At 44.1% G+C, this 15,679-nt stretch overlaps 1 protein-coding gene across 2 annotated transcripts in view; it reads right to left on the reverse strand.

Annotated features, from left to right (window-relative positions):
- Nucleotides 1-15,679, reverse strand: part of FHIT (fragile histidine triad diadenosine triphosphatase) — a 518,625-nt gene that overhangs the window by 80,568 nt on the left and 422,378 nt on the right. For both annotated transcript variants that reach the window (XM_054516097.1, XM_036391301.2), the window contains one exon: nucleotides 1,315-1,383. In XM_054516097.1, coding sequence (XP_054372072.1) covers nucleotides 1,315-1,383 — 69 coding nt within the window. The remainder of the gene's footprint in view (nucleotides 1-1,314; nucleotides 1,384-15,679) is intronic.

Below are 15,679 nucleotides of genomic sequence, written 5' to 3' on the forward strand. Positions count from 1 at the left end.
ATGTGAAAAGGAAAAGATCACAGAACCATACAATCATTTAGGTGGAAAACACCTGCAAGGTCACTGGATCCAACCATCAAGCCAGCAGTGCCAAGCCCATCGGTAATGCAGGGCCCTGAGAGCCCCACCTACACATCCTTTAAATAACTCCAGGGATGGTGACTCCACCACTTCCCTGAACAGCCTCTTCCAGTGCCTGACAACCCTTTAACCCTGCTAACTTTTGTCTCATTCAACTGCTTTTAACCACCACGCCAGCAAAGATTGCCATAATTTACTTCCATTGGATCTCCTTGCTCAGCAGTCTCATTAAGCTTTTACCCAAACTAGTGGAGTTTTCAGGCACTACACTTCATATAACCTGTCACTAATATGCTTTCTTCTTCATTTTTGCATATTTAAGTAATTGAAAAACTTTAAAACACTCCACCATTTTTTTTTGTGAGTGGGGACTTGTCATCATGTAGATATCACAAAGAAAAAAATACCAAAGCAGAAAATGTCACGATGTCTCTTTCAAGCAGATGGTATTGCAGTAGCACTGAACAAGTTTATATTAATTACTTTCAGGAAGAGAAGGAGATGTCATGTTTCAGAAAGAGGATCCTACCAAACCCACAAAGAACAAGCCATAAATTTAACAATAGTGAGATTTTTTCATAGAATCATTATGACAGCTGTCAAACTGGGGAAAACTTTTTGTTAATGCCAGTACAATTGTTCACTTAAACAAAAGCCAGTGATTCAGTCACACTGGAACAGCTCATGAGCCGAGCTCTGCTGCACAGTCTGCACACATGCAGATATTCCATCTATATGCAGAGTTGCTCTTTAGTTTCCACCTTTGGGGCTACAATGTGATTTGTCCAGGGCTGAGCAGAGCCCTACAAAAATCAGGCCAGAAGGCAGTTTGTGATTGAGCTGTAACAAGCTGCCTGTGTTTTCTCTGGTTGGAAAGGGGGAGGTTTGGCACCCCAGGTGAGCAGCTGGTGTAGGACACCCTCCCTGCATGCCAGGCTGACCATGTGGTCACCCTTTTTCCCTGTGCTGTCAAAATAAGAGACCACAATTATTTGTAGAGATGCACCCTGTGTGCAGTGACAGACTGAAGTCCCAAAGGTGTCAACTGTATCCTCCCACAGAGAGGGAGCTCACAAAGAAATCCCAGTATAGATTTTGGTGCTGCCACAGGATCTTTGCAAGCAATAAAAATGCAGAGATCCCATCCCTACATCCATGGGAGGGGCTGGACCACTAAAGCAGTTTACTAAAAGCAAAACCAACTCTGAAGAAGAGATGGAGTGTAAATCTTACCTCCTCGTAGACATCATCATTCCTGCTGAAGTCTCCAGCCCTCCTTGGCAGCACATGGACATGAACATGCTGAAAACGTGAAACAAAATAATGGCGATTATCAAGTTCATGACTTTCTTTTCTGAACTGTCAGCATTATTCTCAACACACACAAGTAACTGTGCACAGGCTCCCACAGCATTATATTCAGAGGAAAATACATTAACCTGTTCCATAACTGTATCTCAAGTCTTTGGAGAATATAAAAGATGAAAAACATGAGAGAGCAGCCCTGGTGTATTATATGAGCTTCAGAGTGAAATGCCTGGAAGTTTAGGGGCTCTGTGGAATTATTCATAGTTGTCAGTCAGAGACATATTTAGCCACAGCTTTGAAATAACAATGTCCCTTGGAGCTGAGTGTTGTGGCTTTGGAACAGAGGGAAATTAGAAGGTGCTGGAGATGGGATGTGGGGGCAGAGCTCGTGTGGGCAGCCTGGGCTCAAGGCTCCCTTCTGGGGACAGAACAGCTGCCATGCCATGGACAGCACGTGGGCAGAAGGGCTGGCAGAAGAGGACAATGCCTCTCACAAGGTTAAAAAGACTTTAATGCTTCCTTTCCTCCCTGGAGGCTGCAGCCCAAACACAACAAATTGAAACCTGTGGGGCACAAGCCTCATGCTGGGGACACACCTGCCGGGACAGAGTGCCAGGTGGCCCAAAACCTGTGAGGCACAAGGATTATAAGCCCAGTTTGGCAGAGCCTGAACTGTGTCCCTCTCCTGGCACAGGGCAATTGCCCACGGGGTAGCAGAGCTGAGCTGCACAGGCAGCTTTGGGTTACCCAGTTTGGGAAGGAGGTGAATGGTGATGTGTTTTCATCAAAAATGCTGATGAGATCTGAGGAATACAAACAAAATTATGGGCAAGAACACAAATATATGACTTGACACCTTAGTGTTGTGTCATTACTATTACCTTTTTTTTTTTCTCCCACTGTTCATACCATAAAGGAAGGTCCTCAAGACCCAAACTCTACTGGGAAAAATACTTTTCTGCAGTAAGTTCAGCTACTAACAACATTGCAATGCATTCTTTTTTCTTTTTCCCTTTGTCATTCACTCTTTAGTAAAGAAAAACAATAACTGAGAATAATTCTTCAGGGACAAAACCCCAACACCTCAGTGAGGAGAGGCAGCAAATAATCTGAGTGATAGATCACATTTATGCACCTTCAGATCTTTTTAGATGGTGCCTAAATCCTTTTAAAAAATGTCTGAAAATCAGAAACGGCACCAAATGGTTTGCAAAGAATTTAGATAGCTTGCAACTGATTCAATTTGATGAGGTAGAAATCAGCTGAAACGCCTGCAACTCATGGAAACATTCTCAAAACATGGCTTAAGTCTATAATGAAATATGAAATCAAAAAAGGTTTTCTTAGGCTATTTGTAAGAAAAGTCAAACACACCTATATTGTGTTAGCTTCTATCCATAATAACATTTGCTCAGTGAATAAAATGAAAACACAAGGATGTTTCAGTTAATGAAATATTCCAAATACCACACTATTTTTTTCCTCAGCTTTACCCTAGAGAAACCGAATATGTGATTTCTTATTCTTATCATTATCCACAGCTTTCAGTGTATTCAGACTAGAGATGAGGGTGAATCTTGAGGGTCAGAAACTGTGTTTTTGAGTAATATATCAGTGATAGTGTTCTGATAGTGTATTATACTAATATATCATAAGAGCAAAAGTGCTCCTGTGATGTATTAGTGCAATGTATCATCTGAACATCACTGCTCACATGATGTATTGCTCAAAATCACAAAGCAACTTTAAAGACAGTCTTCAGTAGCCCTAGGCCTGAAATTTCGCTTTTGGACAGACCTTCAAGAAAAATAAAAGTGTAGATTAAAGTTTGCAGGTATACTGTAAAATTTCACTACTGTCTCACACCTGTTGTTCTCATTAGATTTTAAATTTATTCATAAGAATAGAGCCAGTTCATCTGCAGTCAGTTTCCTTCTCTTCTGCTACAAGGAATGATAGTTTTGCTACAAGTATCAATTTACAGGAATTTCTCTTGATGATACATATAAAACCTAAAATCAGCTATCAACAACCGTATCCCCAGAAGTTTGGCCACCTTTAAGCATAATTTTTATCTCTGGTGCAGAATGCTCCAGGACACACAGAGGAGAAGATCTGTGTATACCCGTGACAGAGGATTTGGAATATCAGAAAACACGCAGGGATGAGTCCAAAGCTCAGAGCAGAGATGCTGCACTGCAGATGCACAGAGCAGCACAGCAGGTAATGAATGAGCCTAATGTGATCTTCTACCCAAAATGGGCTCTTATGATCAGTGTGGAAAAAAAAAAGAATAAAAAGTGTTTATGACAGCATATGGGCCACTTGGCATCGGTGGGGATGTTCTCACAGGTTAGTCACCTTTACTACAGGCATTATGTTCTCACACACTGCCAGCCTGCACAGCAGAATCCATCAACTGTATCACAAAACAAATGAATATTCCCAAGGTTTGAAATAACAACAATCAATTTAAAAGAGAGTAATTTTTCCAGTCATCCATTTTTGGTTTGTTTTTGTTTTTTGGGTTTTTTTTTTTTTTTTTGTTTTTTTTTTTTTTTAATTCAGTGTATGGCAAAGAAATAAATATCTGGATTCTCCCCACTGTTTGTATAACAGAAACAAACAGGATCAGCAGCAGTGTCTCATATATTTCCCTTCTATTCAGTTTTACCAAGAAATACAAGCAGCACAGAGCTGTGGCTACCATGCAGTCAGAAACACTGAACAGGGAGATTTCACACCTTCTCCAATCTGCCTTTCAGCTTCTGCCCTTCTCAACTCAGTGGCTGATACTTTGATTCATTAGGAGATCTTTAATTGATCATTTTTGCTCCTTAGTACTATTTGTTACTGCTAAACCCTCAATCCACCAAGGCACTTAAGCACCAGCTCCATTTCCAACCTGTGAATTGGTTCAGTGGGAATATTCACATCCCAAATGTTTTGTTTATGTCTCAGTGTTTTGCATCCACTGCTGGCTACGGAGAGGTCTCCCTAAATGGCAATAGCAAAAATAACTTCAAGGTGCCCACAAATTAAAGTTGTTTCCTTTAATTTGTTTTTCCAAGCAAAACAAAAACCTGCACATCCAAAAAAAACCCATTTGCAATTGACTGAAATATGTCAGATGCAAACAAAACAAATTTTGTTTTGGCAAACCTTCCATGAAAACACTGCTTGAACAGAAAACATCTAAACATTGACCAAAATTGTCAAAATAAAGCATTTTATTTTTTTTCCCCAGTTATTGTGGGGAGCCTCATGCCTGGTGGGTGGCAGACAGCCCCATCACATTCCAGCAGCCTGTAATCAGTCACTGTTGATGGTATTTCATTTTTTTTCCTAAAAAATTGCTTTTCCCTCATTTTGCATGATTTTGATTAATAAGCAAGGAAAGCAACACACAACAGCCAAGACATTTACATTAATGGACCAATCAATATCACCCACATCAGGGCAGAAAAATGCAGGCACACACTTGCATTGCTTAGGTCCATCCCCTGCTCCTCAGGCACTGATGGAGGAAGCAGGACACTTCCACAGTGTGTATGACAACAGTGCCAATGTGAGGATGCAGTAGAAATCCCCAGGTGGGGTCACTGTGTGAGTTAAAGATGCCTGAACCCTGCCAGCTGCTTCTGAAACTGGAGGCAAGATTTCCAGTCAGGGATATTTAAAACAGCAGTAGCTGGAAGGAGGCTGTGTGAGCTGGATTTTATAGGACCTTCAAAATTAAAATTATTAGACTGACATTTTTCTAGGGTAGGGACTGCAGCTCTCCCTGCTTTGCAATGTAAATAAAATCTCAGATTGAGAAGCTTCTAATGGTGAGAGCTATCAGGTGATGCAAAATCACTTGTAAGAGAAGTTTCTTCAAGACCTTTATACCCAGGATGACAGGAGCATTAGAAAATTTACTGCAAAGAACAGATCTGTAGCACCATGAGGAACTAATGAGCCAGAGCCAGGGTGTGAAGCCTCTGGCCTCCCAGTGCAGCAAGAGGATGCTCTGATGAGCTCCATGCATTCCAGGACTGTGGGAACACAGGGCTGCTCATGGGCACTCTGGCACTCTCATCCCACCACTGCCAAAGTCTGGCTGCATCACAGGCATTTGTGGGATTACACCACTAAAGCTGCTCTCCAGTGAACCAGGGCTGCAAAATGCTCAGAAAGTCTCAGCCAAAAGACCTGGAGCTTGTGTTGTTGGAGAAACAAGCATTCAGGTCAGGTGAGTTTTACTTCAGCACTCAAGGCCATGCAGAAAGCAATGTAACTGGTTACAGCTGGTTTTACACACTGAGTTATGGTCAAATAACCAACGTGTCGCCACTGCACTGGATTTAAAGTGAAAATACCAGTCAAAAATAGACAGTGAAAGAGATTTCCCAGGTAGACTAGAACAGTGAAGAGCAGATGACCCTGCCACACACCACTAGGGAGGACATGGGCGTTGCCTGCAATAATTCATGGACATTATGTTGTGTTCACTCAGCTGCTGTGCTGGTTAGCAGAGCAACAGAGCTCAGCTTCCAGTTGAAAGGAAGATAACAGTCTGCACACGAGCTGCTCAGCACCCAGGGTCTATTAGCAATACATGTTCTTACAGCATGAACACATAAAAGCTGGCAAAGAGTCATGCAACCCCTGAGGATGGGGGGCTGCCAAAATGTTGGCAGAGGAAGGGCTGCTCCGCACACATCTGCAAAAGCAGAGCGTGGCTGACCTGTGCCTCCATGCAGCAAAACCAGATGCTTTCAGCAGCTTCATCCTTTCCCTTGTTACTTTTAATTTTTTCTACATCAAAGCTTGGCAGCTGTGGGTTTCCACGGTCTCAGGGTGCAGCAGGACAGGAAAAGCTGTGATCTGCTGTGGTTGTGGCCAGGCAGGAGGAAGGGCTGGAGGGGAATCAGCAGCTCCAGGCAGCAAGACCAGCTGGCCAGGAGACTCTGACCAGCCAGTTCCCTGGGAAAAGGGATGGTGCTCTCAGGTAAGACCTCACTTGCTGCCAAGTGCCCTGTCCATTACAGAGACAGGGGCTTCCTATGGGAGGCTGTGATAATGCTTCTTCTAAACTACCAGATTAACTGTAGAAATTCCAAACTAATAACCATTCTCCAAGTGAGACTGTTAGTGGGTGATAAAGAAAATCAGCCATAATACAGAGATAGCCACATGAAAAATAGGGCAATTTTGTCCTCTCTGTAAACTGGGCTTCCATGGAGCCCTTGTTTGCTATTCTTGATTAACTGCTCAATTGTCCCTGTTACAAAGTTATTCCATGGAAAGCTCTGCCTGTATATCCACAGCTCATTAGCAGGAAGCTCTCCCTCTGCTGCCCCTGAAAATCCAGCATGTCACCAGCCACAGGCACACCTGCTAACACTGCTCTTTCTAGGCACTGGAAGCCCACTTCCAGGGCCCTGGACCTGCAAGTCCTGGCAGATATCTTTGTGGGAAAACAGTCTCTATTCAGTGAGTATTTATGAGTTCTTGATGATTTTCCAAGTCCTGAATTGGTTTAAGATGGAGAAACAAATTTAAAAAATTTTAAAAAGTCCCATCCAACATTAAGAAAAGAGTTTTGGACAACTAAACCACTCAATTTTAACAGCCTTTAAAATTGTCTGCATTAGTAGTGTTTTTTTTCCGTCATTTAAGGAGTTCTAAATTAGTCAAAGACAGACCACTTTAAAGGAGCAAATTTTTATAAAATAATAAAACATGACAGGAAACTGCTTGAAACCTTTCCTTTCCTAAAAAACTGCCCCATTTCTAGGAATCAGTGCTTTCTTTTCCAACTTTACTAAAGCCTTGAGCATGAGGCTGCACAGATGCAGGCCCTGGGCTTCTCCTCCCCAGCTGGCAGCTCTGCAGTGCTGGGGGTGAGGACTGCTCCAAATCCAGGGGGGCTGCATGGCCTGACACACCCCTGTAGCACCCCTGGCTCTGGTTTATTTAAACACAAACCTCAGGTTTGCTTTTCTGCTGTTGTGAGGACCATAAGGCCGTGGTACAGAGGGAAAGGAGTGGCACAGACTGCCAGGCTGGAGAGCAGGGTGTGCAGAGGAGCAGATTGATGGTTGCAAGGGAAGGACAGGGAAATCCATGCCTGTCTCAAAGGCCAGGGCAGCAGAGGAAACAGCAGAGACAGATGTGAGGATGGACTGGAAGAGCCACTGGAAAAAAGGGAGGGTTGAAGCTGTTGATAGAATGAAGGCAGTGGTCAAAATTTTGTGACTCAAAAATGGTGCTCAGAAAGAGACTGCAAAGAAGGAAAACAAGAAACTGGAACAAGTCTTGGGAGAGAAGGTCACACAGGCTGTCCATGTGCTACCAAGCTGGAGTGTGAGGGTCCTTTGTGTAAATCTGCATCACACTGTGCAGTACAGGCATCCTTAGGAGGAAAAATAAAGCTCTGCAATGATCCCTACCAACGCTTACACCACGGATTTGCCTCTGGAAGAGTAATTATCCAGATACTTGCACAGCACAGAAAACAGGTACTTTGGAAAGCAGCAAAATTAAGAGAATTTGCAAATGTCTCAGAAGCCAAACCAAGTGGGGGACTTGCAGCAGAGTACATCTTTAAACATGTAGGTTCAGAAATGTGCAGATTCAGCATTCTCAATAAATAATGCATATGTCAACTGCTATGAAGTTTAAAGAAATGAGCTGTGGGTGAGCTAGAAAAGGGATGTAGACCTCATGAAAACAAGCACAGAAAGATTTTTTTAAAACACTTGATATCTGGAGTTAGAACTTCCATGGCTGAAGGCAGCTTTTAGCACTTGCAAAAGAAGTGCCAACCCTGCCCCTTCAGCCCCAAACCAAGAAAACTGGCACAATAATGAGGGTAATAAGCCTGCTGGTTGGAAGTGGTAATCCAAATGTATATCTCTTTGAACATCTCTTTAAGAGATCCTCTTAGAAAGGCAGCAAATGGATAAACCAATTGGAAATAAAGATTGATTAAATCTTTGAACTTGTATTTCCTGACCTCTAAGCTGCTCTGCAATTCAGAAACGAGGGTCCATGCATGGTGGTGGGAAGGTCAGGCCAAGGACCATCACCTGCCTTTCCTCACTGTCCATCCCCTCTACAGCACTCACCTCGGCAGACCTGCAGGAGCAGCAACCATTACTCTGCAAAAACAACCCCAAACCCTGACAGTCCCCAGTCCCATACAGATGGGAATGACAAGTGAAGGTGCCTCTGAAGTTCTTGGAAAGTGGCACCTGCTCAGGGGTAGCTGGAGAGCACCTGCCTTGAGGCCCTGTGCCTTCCATCAGGCTCACTTTGCCCAGGTATTTTTGTGCAAATTTGGTGTTGCTGAGATGAAAACAGAAGCACAACTGCATTTCCTCCACCTCTGATCTTTACTTAAGTCTTGATAAATGCATATTGTTTGAATACTTGTGATATGTATAATTAGGGTTCTTTAATTTATGTTTCAATAAAATGTTCTATAATAAACATTTACTGCTCTGTGAATAAACATTTAAATGAAGCTCCTAATGGGGGTTACACGTTTCGAAGCAGTTCATGGCTTTGCTGAAGTCTCTGCCTATATTTAATGAGAGTCATTTCCATAATCTGTGCATTATTGCTTAAGCCTCCCTTTAGGAATATTTTACAAAGTAAAATTGTGTGAAATATTATCAGCTAAAAGAGAAAATGCTAAGAGGATTATCAAATTGTCCTGTTAAAGGGACAGCACAAACTTTCATTTCCCCCCTGAGATGCCAACACTGTAATTATATAAAATGTGCTTACTAATCATCACACCGGTGTGTTTTTACTGGGTTTTTCCCTCAGAGACCCAGGCTAAATTAAAAGGATAGGAGACCCCTGAAAGGGCTGATATGAAGGGCAACATAAAGCTAATTTACTTTCTGATATTAATAAGAGGAAGGACCAAATCCCCCAGGCAAATCTTACAGATGTAAAAGAACATCCGGCTCGGTCAGGGCGGGCTGAGTTCTGCACAAAGCTGAGCACAGCTGCTCCCACCACGGGGCCCTGCAGCCCCACAATTAACACCCAGGGTCTCATCCCCATTTTTCTGAAACTTCCACCCATTTTCTCTCTGACTCCAGTAATAGCAGGACTCAGTCTCCCACATGAGATATAAAGCACACTAGGTCAAGGGAAAGATTGTTGTTGGAATACAGAGGGTTTTCAATTCTCTGGAGTCTCTGCAAGAATACAAACACCTGTAAGGTACTTCTTCCATATGTCTGAGTACATTTGAGGAGAGCATAAAACTGAAATATATCTTCTCTGCTCTAGCAGGGAATAAGAGCATTATAGCAGCAATGGCCCACTCCCCCTTTAATGCAGGGAGTGGGGGAGAGGAAGAGAAAATAAATCAGGAACGGATGTGACAGGGGGAAGACAAGCCTTACATACCAGCTATTCTGAGAGGGAAATCATTATCTCTAATTTTTGTGGCTATTTTGTGGTCCTTTTAGACAACTGCTGCAATCTCTTCTAGGATGATGACAAAGTTCCTGCAGAATGAAAATACTGTCTCTGTCTCCTCTTTCATTTTTAAGGATGTGTACTGGGTTTGTATGGCCAGGTTTTGGTAGCAGGGGGCAACAGGGGTAGGCTTCTGTGAGGAGCTGCCAGAAGCTTCCCCCATGTCCAGTGGAGCCCATTCCTGCAGCTCCAGGATGGATCCACCACTGGCCAAGGCTGAGCCCATCAACGACAGGGGTGGGGCCTCAGGGAAAACAGATTTGAGGAGGGGAGAAAAGCCCTGTGCAAAAGCAACTACAGCCAGAGAGAGGAGTGAGAGAAAAGCCCTGCAGAATCCAAGGTCAGAGCAGGAGGGGCAGGAGCTGCTCCAGAAACAGCAGCAGCAGCTGCTGCAGCCCCTGGTGCAAAACATGGAGAGGGAGCTGTGCCCCTGCAGCCCATGGAGGATCACAGTGGGACAGGGGATGCCCAAAGAAGGCTGAGATCTCATGGGAAGCCCATGGTGGTGCAGGTTTTCTGGTCTCCTGTGGGAGGGAATCCCACACTGGTGCAGGGGAGCAGCATGAAGAGTCCTGCCCCTGTGGGGGAAAGGAGCAGCAGAGACAAGTAGGATGAATTTACCACTGCCCCCATTCCCCATCCTCCTGTGCCACTGGAAGGGAAAATCAGGAGTGCAATTGAGCCCAAGAAGAAGGGAGGGGTAGAGGGAAGGCGGGTTTAAGATTTGGTTTTGTTTTTCATTACCCTACTCTGATTTGATTGGTAACAAATCAAATGAATTTCCCCAAGTCAGGTCTGTTTGCTGATGACAGTAAATAGTGATTGATCTCTCCCCATCCTTATCTCTACCTACAAGCCTTTTGGTATATTTTTTTGCCCCTGTCCAGTTGAGGAAGGGGATTGACAGAGTGACTTTGGTGGGTACCTGGTATCCAGCCAGGGCCAGCCCACCACAAGATGGAAGAGAGGTGCTGCTGCACTGAGAAAGAAATGGTTTCTGATGATGGCAATGTGACCAAGTTCATAAGTTTCTGTGGAGGATGAAATGCATTCAAGCCATGCTGCCTCTCATCACAGAATCCATCAGTGCTAAAGGAGATTTCCAAGGCTCTGTGTCAGTACTACATACCCTTAAGAATACATTTCCCAGGAACTAGCAAATATCTCAGTGCATACCTGTGGCACTCACTTGACTGTATTTAGTTCTTTATAATATTAAAATAATATATAGCAGCTATGGGTTCCAAAACATGGGCTATTTCCCTGTTTTATTGCCAAATGTGCACATTCATCACTAAGGTTTAGCTGTTTCAGTTAAACCTTTTAAATGTAAATTATTTTCTGTTATAAAAAGCTGATTGTGGGAGTTTTAGTATTTCAAAGATGGTAATTTATGTGACTGGAACAAAATAAAACATTCAACAGAAAGAGAATTTTACTTGATCAGAAACACTTTTATGTTTCAGTATAGTTTTCTTTTCATATTTTTCTCCTGCAGCAGTGGCCTCTGTCTTTCAATTAGCTAGAAACATAAGATCTTACATAAAACCATAATTTAATGCTATTTGCATATGCCTAATTCCACAACTTCTTTGCCTCTCATTTAAAGTATTTTTAAGGTGTCATGGACCAATGCCTGAAATCCCTTGTGCAACCACCCAGGTGTTCACCCCTCAACAGTCCACAGAAGTCTCTGGGGCCACGGGGAATGGACCAGTCTCCAAAAACCCCTCAGCATTAAGTCTCCTCCCTCGTCACCTCAAACCATTTCAATGACAGTTGAAAATGAAGAAAGCAGATTTTCAGCCTGAATCTTATGACTGCAGGTCAATCCCACTTTTCTTTGACTTACTTCCCCCACTCAGTGTTGAATTTGGGATACAAAAAAGCCTCCTTGAAAATCATCAGACTTCACAGGGCACCTACAACATCACCCAAAGGGGACTGAAATCCCTGGAACAACTCCTTGGTTCCTGTTGGATCAGGCTTTGCAGAACACTGTGCTAGCAGCAGTGACACCTTTGAAGATTCTGACAACAACTTTTACAGACCAACATCTTCCCCCAGGCTACCAGTGCCAAAGTACTGTCCTTGACTTCCCAAATAAATAGAATTTTTCTCACCATCTTGCATAATATCCGGCCCTGCTTCAGTTCTCTTTCTGCTCAAGCCAGTGGCAACACACTTATTAATTTCAGCTGAAGTCCTTCCTGGTTTGACTAAATCTGGCAAACAGATGGGCTAATAATGGCAAAGGATATACAATAGTATGTCCACAGACTTCACCAAACTTCACCAATGGAGTGCAATTAAAATGCACTCCATTGCCTTTATTCACTGTGTGTAATTTTCAAGTTAGTTTAGAAAATGTACCAATATCCCTCTCTCAAACATTTTATTACGTTCTTAAGGTACTTTTGTAAGCCCTTGTGTGGCAGGCAACATTTGCACAGCTCCCACCTAAGTGTGGTGAATGGCTGCAAGGTCAACACTGATAAACACCCAGAAATGTATCTTCCATTGAGCACCTGCTAAAACAAGAACTCGATCATTTTAACTTACCAGTTTAATTAGAGAAATGTATTATTGATTCCATCTTTCTTCATATTCATGAGCTGGCTAGAGAGAAGAGTGAACTGTTCTGCTCAGTACACTTTCACCTTGATAAACATGAATTACCCTAATTGGGAGAGAAGTTATTTCAAAATTGTTTAAATCCACAGAATCCTTTCAACAGGGAACTTTGGTGGATTTGTAACACAGGCTGGTGTTTGCCAGGAGGCCAGCTGAAACCACCAGACTTGCTGTCCTGGAGACCTTTCAACAGACACTTTGTCCAAATGGACTTTGACTGTGACAAGCAGGGCCATATGGGCAGGGGGGAGCAGAGGTGAACAGTCTGTGATTAGTCCCTAAGTCATTTAACCTTCAGAATTACCATTCCACACACTCTGCCACCCAACAGGAGGCTGTACAAGCAGGTAAAAAGATAGATGTCTATTCCTAATGACTGTTTAGGAGACTGCTGAGCTCTAGTCTGTGCCCATGTTGGTTCAGTTCATTAATGTAATTAACCAACAATCAATCTTTTTAAATTAGTTACACAAAAACAGCTACAGCCAGATCAGCTGGCATGAAAGGTAGGTCACGGTCCATTTCTGCACAATTTAACATCCACACTGGAACAGAAGACAGGGCATGGAAGCATCAGAAACTGGAGCCAAATTCCTCTGAAGTCCCACAACTTCATTAAAGCGTGTAAAACTTGTGCATCTGCCTTGGTCTTGTTTGCATGGCCTTTGTGCTTGCAGCACAACACCTTGATGATATAGAAACTGCTCAGAAAACAAGAGGGAGGGAGGAAGGAAATGGAAGGAAATGGAAGGAAATGGAAGGAAATGGAAGGAAATGGAAGGAAATGGAAGGAAATGGAAGGAAAGAAATAGTAATGAAGGAATTTAAATAAATTTAAACAGCATAACTTTATGTAGAACTTGAAACTGTACTTGAACAACAGTCTCATGATTCACCAGTAGCTCTTCACAGAATAAAATGAAAACAGAAGGAGCTGCAGTCACCATTATTTTCTGCTCCCTTTCCACAGACTAGGAAAAGCCTAGCAGAGCAAGTTGGATTTTCACTGAGCACAAAGGTGACCTGTGAGGGGTTACAGCACAGCTCCACCGCCAGCCTCGAATGCTGATCTGCTGCCCTGGGATCAGAGCTGCGAGCAGCTTGGAACTCGGGTCACAACCTGGCTCCTTCCCCTGTTCTCAGGGGGCTGGGAAGGGATTTGGTTGGCCCAAACCCGGTGCAGTTCTCCAGGAGCGATGGCCGGGGGTTGCTGAGGTGACCGAGCCGGGGCCCTCCTGCGCTCCCAGCCCGGCGCTGCGGGGCTCGGTGCGAGCAGCAGCCCTGCAGGGTTTGCCTCGGGCTGCAGAGAGCTGCCATTGCACAGACGTGCCCTGCCTGCGCCATCTGAGGGCTGGGCTCGGGAGGTGCTGCTCAGGACCCTCGGGCTGTGGCTGCCAGGCCGAGGAGCGGCCCCAGGCCCCTCAGGGAATCGGGGTCGGCCCGGCCGCTCCGGAGCAGCTGCGAGCTCGGTGCGGGCGCGCTGTCAGCCCGGTTTGACGCTAATCGACAATTTCTTTCCCAAACCTTTAAGCTGAACCTGAACTAAACGGCTTTCAATTTCCCCAAAAGGCCAAGTTTGCAACTTCGCCGTATGTTTGTCCATTAAGAGAGCATCTGGCTTCTTTTAATCCCTTGCACTAACGGAGTTGATCCGATTGCTTCCTCCAGAGACGCGGCAACGCAGGCACAGCTGCTGAATGACTGCCATGAAACCGCGATCTTCCTCCGAAATCCACCATGAAACGGGTGGGCAAGAGGCTCCCTGCGATGCAGGAGAGCACAGCACTGCCTGGGCTGGGAGCCTGAGTGTTGGAACCCAAGAAATTCCTCTGGCTGCCCTGGAGGACTCGAGCCCCTGCCCAGCGGGCTCAGAGACCTTGGCACAGAGCCCAAGACCCCAATGCCTTTGATTTAGCCCTTGGAAAAAACAATTACCAACCTTTATATGAAGATTTACAAGTCAAGAGAGTTTAAGTAGAATAGTAGTTTGTAACGGGGTGAAAAATAGATTTTTGTGGTATTTAGAATGGGGGCTCGAGGTCCCAAGATGGAGGAATTTGGGCATACCTTGTCCTTTTTCCTTCTTCTTCCTAGCCTCCATCTTCTCGGTGATGATGGCATTTTTAGATTAGTTTAGAGTAGAAACTCACTGTCTAACATAGGCGGTAGGTATTGGAAAGTTATTGTAAATATTGTACATGTAGTTTTTAGTATAAAAAGATAACACTGCCCCAAGGACAGGCAGCGTGCCTCAACCCAACCTGCCAGACAGACCTCAGCGGGTCAGAGAAAGAATTTTATAGATAAGAAACAATAAACAACCTTGAAAACAAGAATAGAAGAGTTCTGACTCCTTCTTTGACTGCCGGGCTGGGAAAAGAGACTTTCTAATGCATCTCGGGGTCAACTCTGACCAGCAGAGATTCTGAGAGCTGAGCATTTTGCTCAGCTCCTTCCCTGCGCTTTGCCAGCGCAGCGTTTGAAGGTGGCAGGATCAGACCCACAGCCTCCCCTTGGCTGAAGTGTGAAACACTCACCCGATTTCCACTTCTGTGAAATCAGGCAACTCGGCTGGTGCAGCAGAAAAGGACTGGGAATTGCGGCAGATGGGGAAGGATGCCTGCTCAAGTTTCATTATGAAAACTGTGCGTAAATTAGCATGACTGGAGGGGAAAAAAAAGGCAATTCTAGGAGACCAAGGAGGAATATGCAACCTGTCATTTAACACTCCCCACCCTCTGCAGCGTTTCTGCCAGAAAACCACCAGAGCAGGTGCCTCCGGAAATGAAACTGAAGGAGACGTAAGTGAATTTAAAACTAATAACAGCAAGAAACTTTAATGAAACTCTCTCTGACTAGCTCAAGCTGCTTTTCTCATATAGGATTTTCTGGAGCTTTCATAACTCTGCACTCAAAAACCATTCTCAGAAGTTGCAGGCAGCATATTATCACTTTGTGCCTCTGTGAACACAAATGCACCTTTTCTGCAGCACACCTATAACAGCAAAATGTCAGGAGTCCATCACAGCAAACTCTTGATTCATTACCACAGCGATCTCTATTTTCTTGGCACATATGCAATTCTATGTCATTGCTCTAAGATATAAATGCTGCTAATTGTATTGGCTGCTTTTATAGCTGGAGGACCAGGTTGCAGGAGCTGGGGGAG

The sequence above is a fragment of the Molothrus ater genome, chromosome 11, assembly GCF_012460135.2.
Source record: "Molothrus ater isolate BHLD 08-10-18 breed brown headed cowbird chromosome 11, BPBGC_Mater_1.1, whole genome shotgun sequence".
NCBI classification, from domain to species: Eukaryota; Metazoa; Chordata; class Aves; order Passeriformes; family Icteridae; genus Molothrus; species Molothrus ater.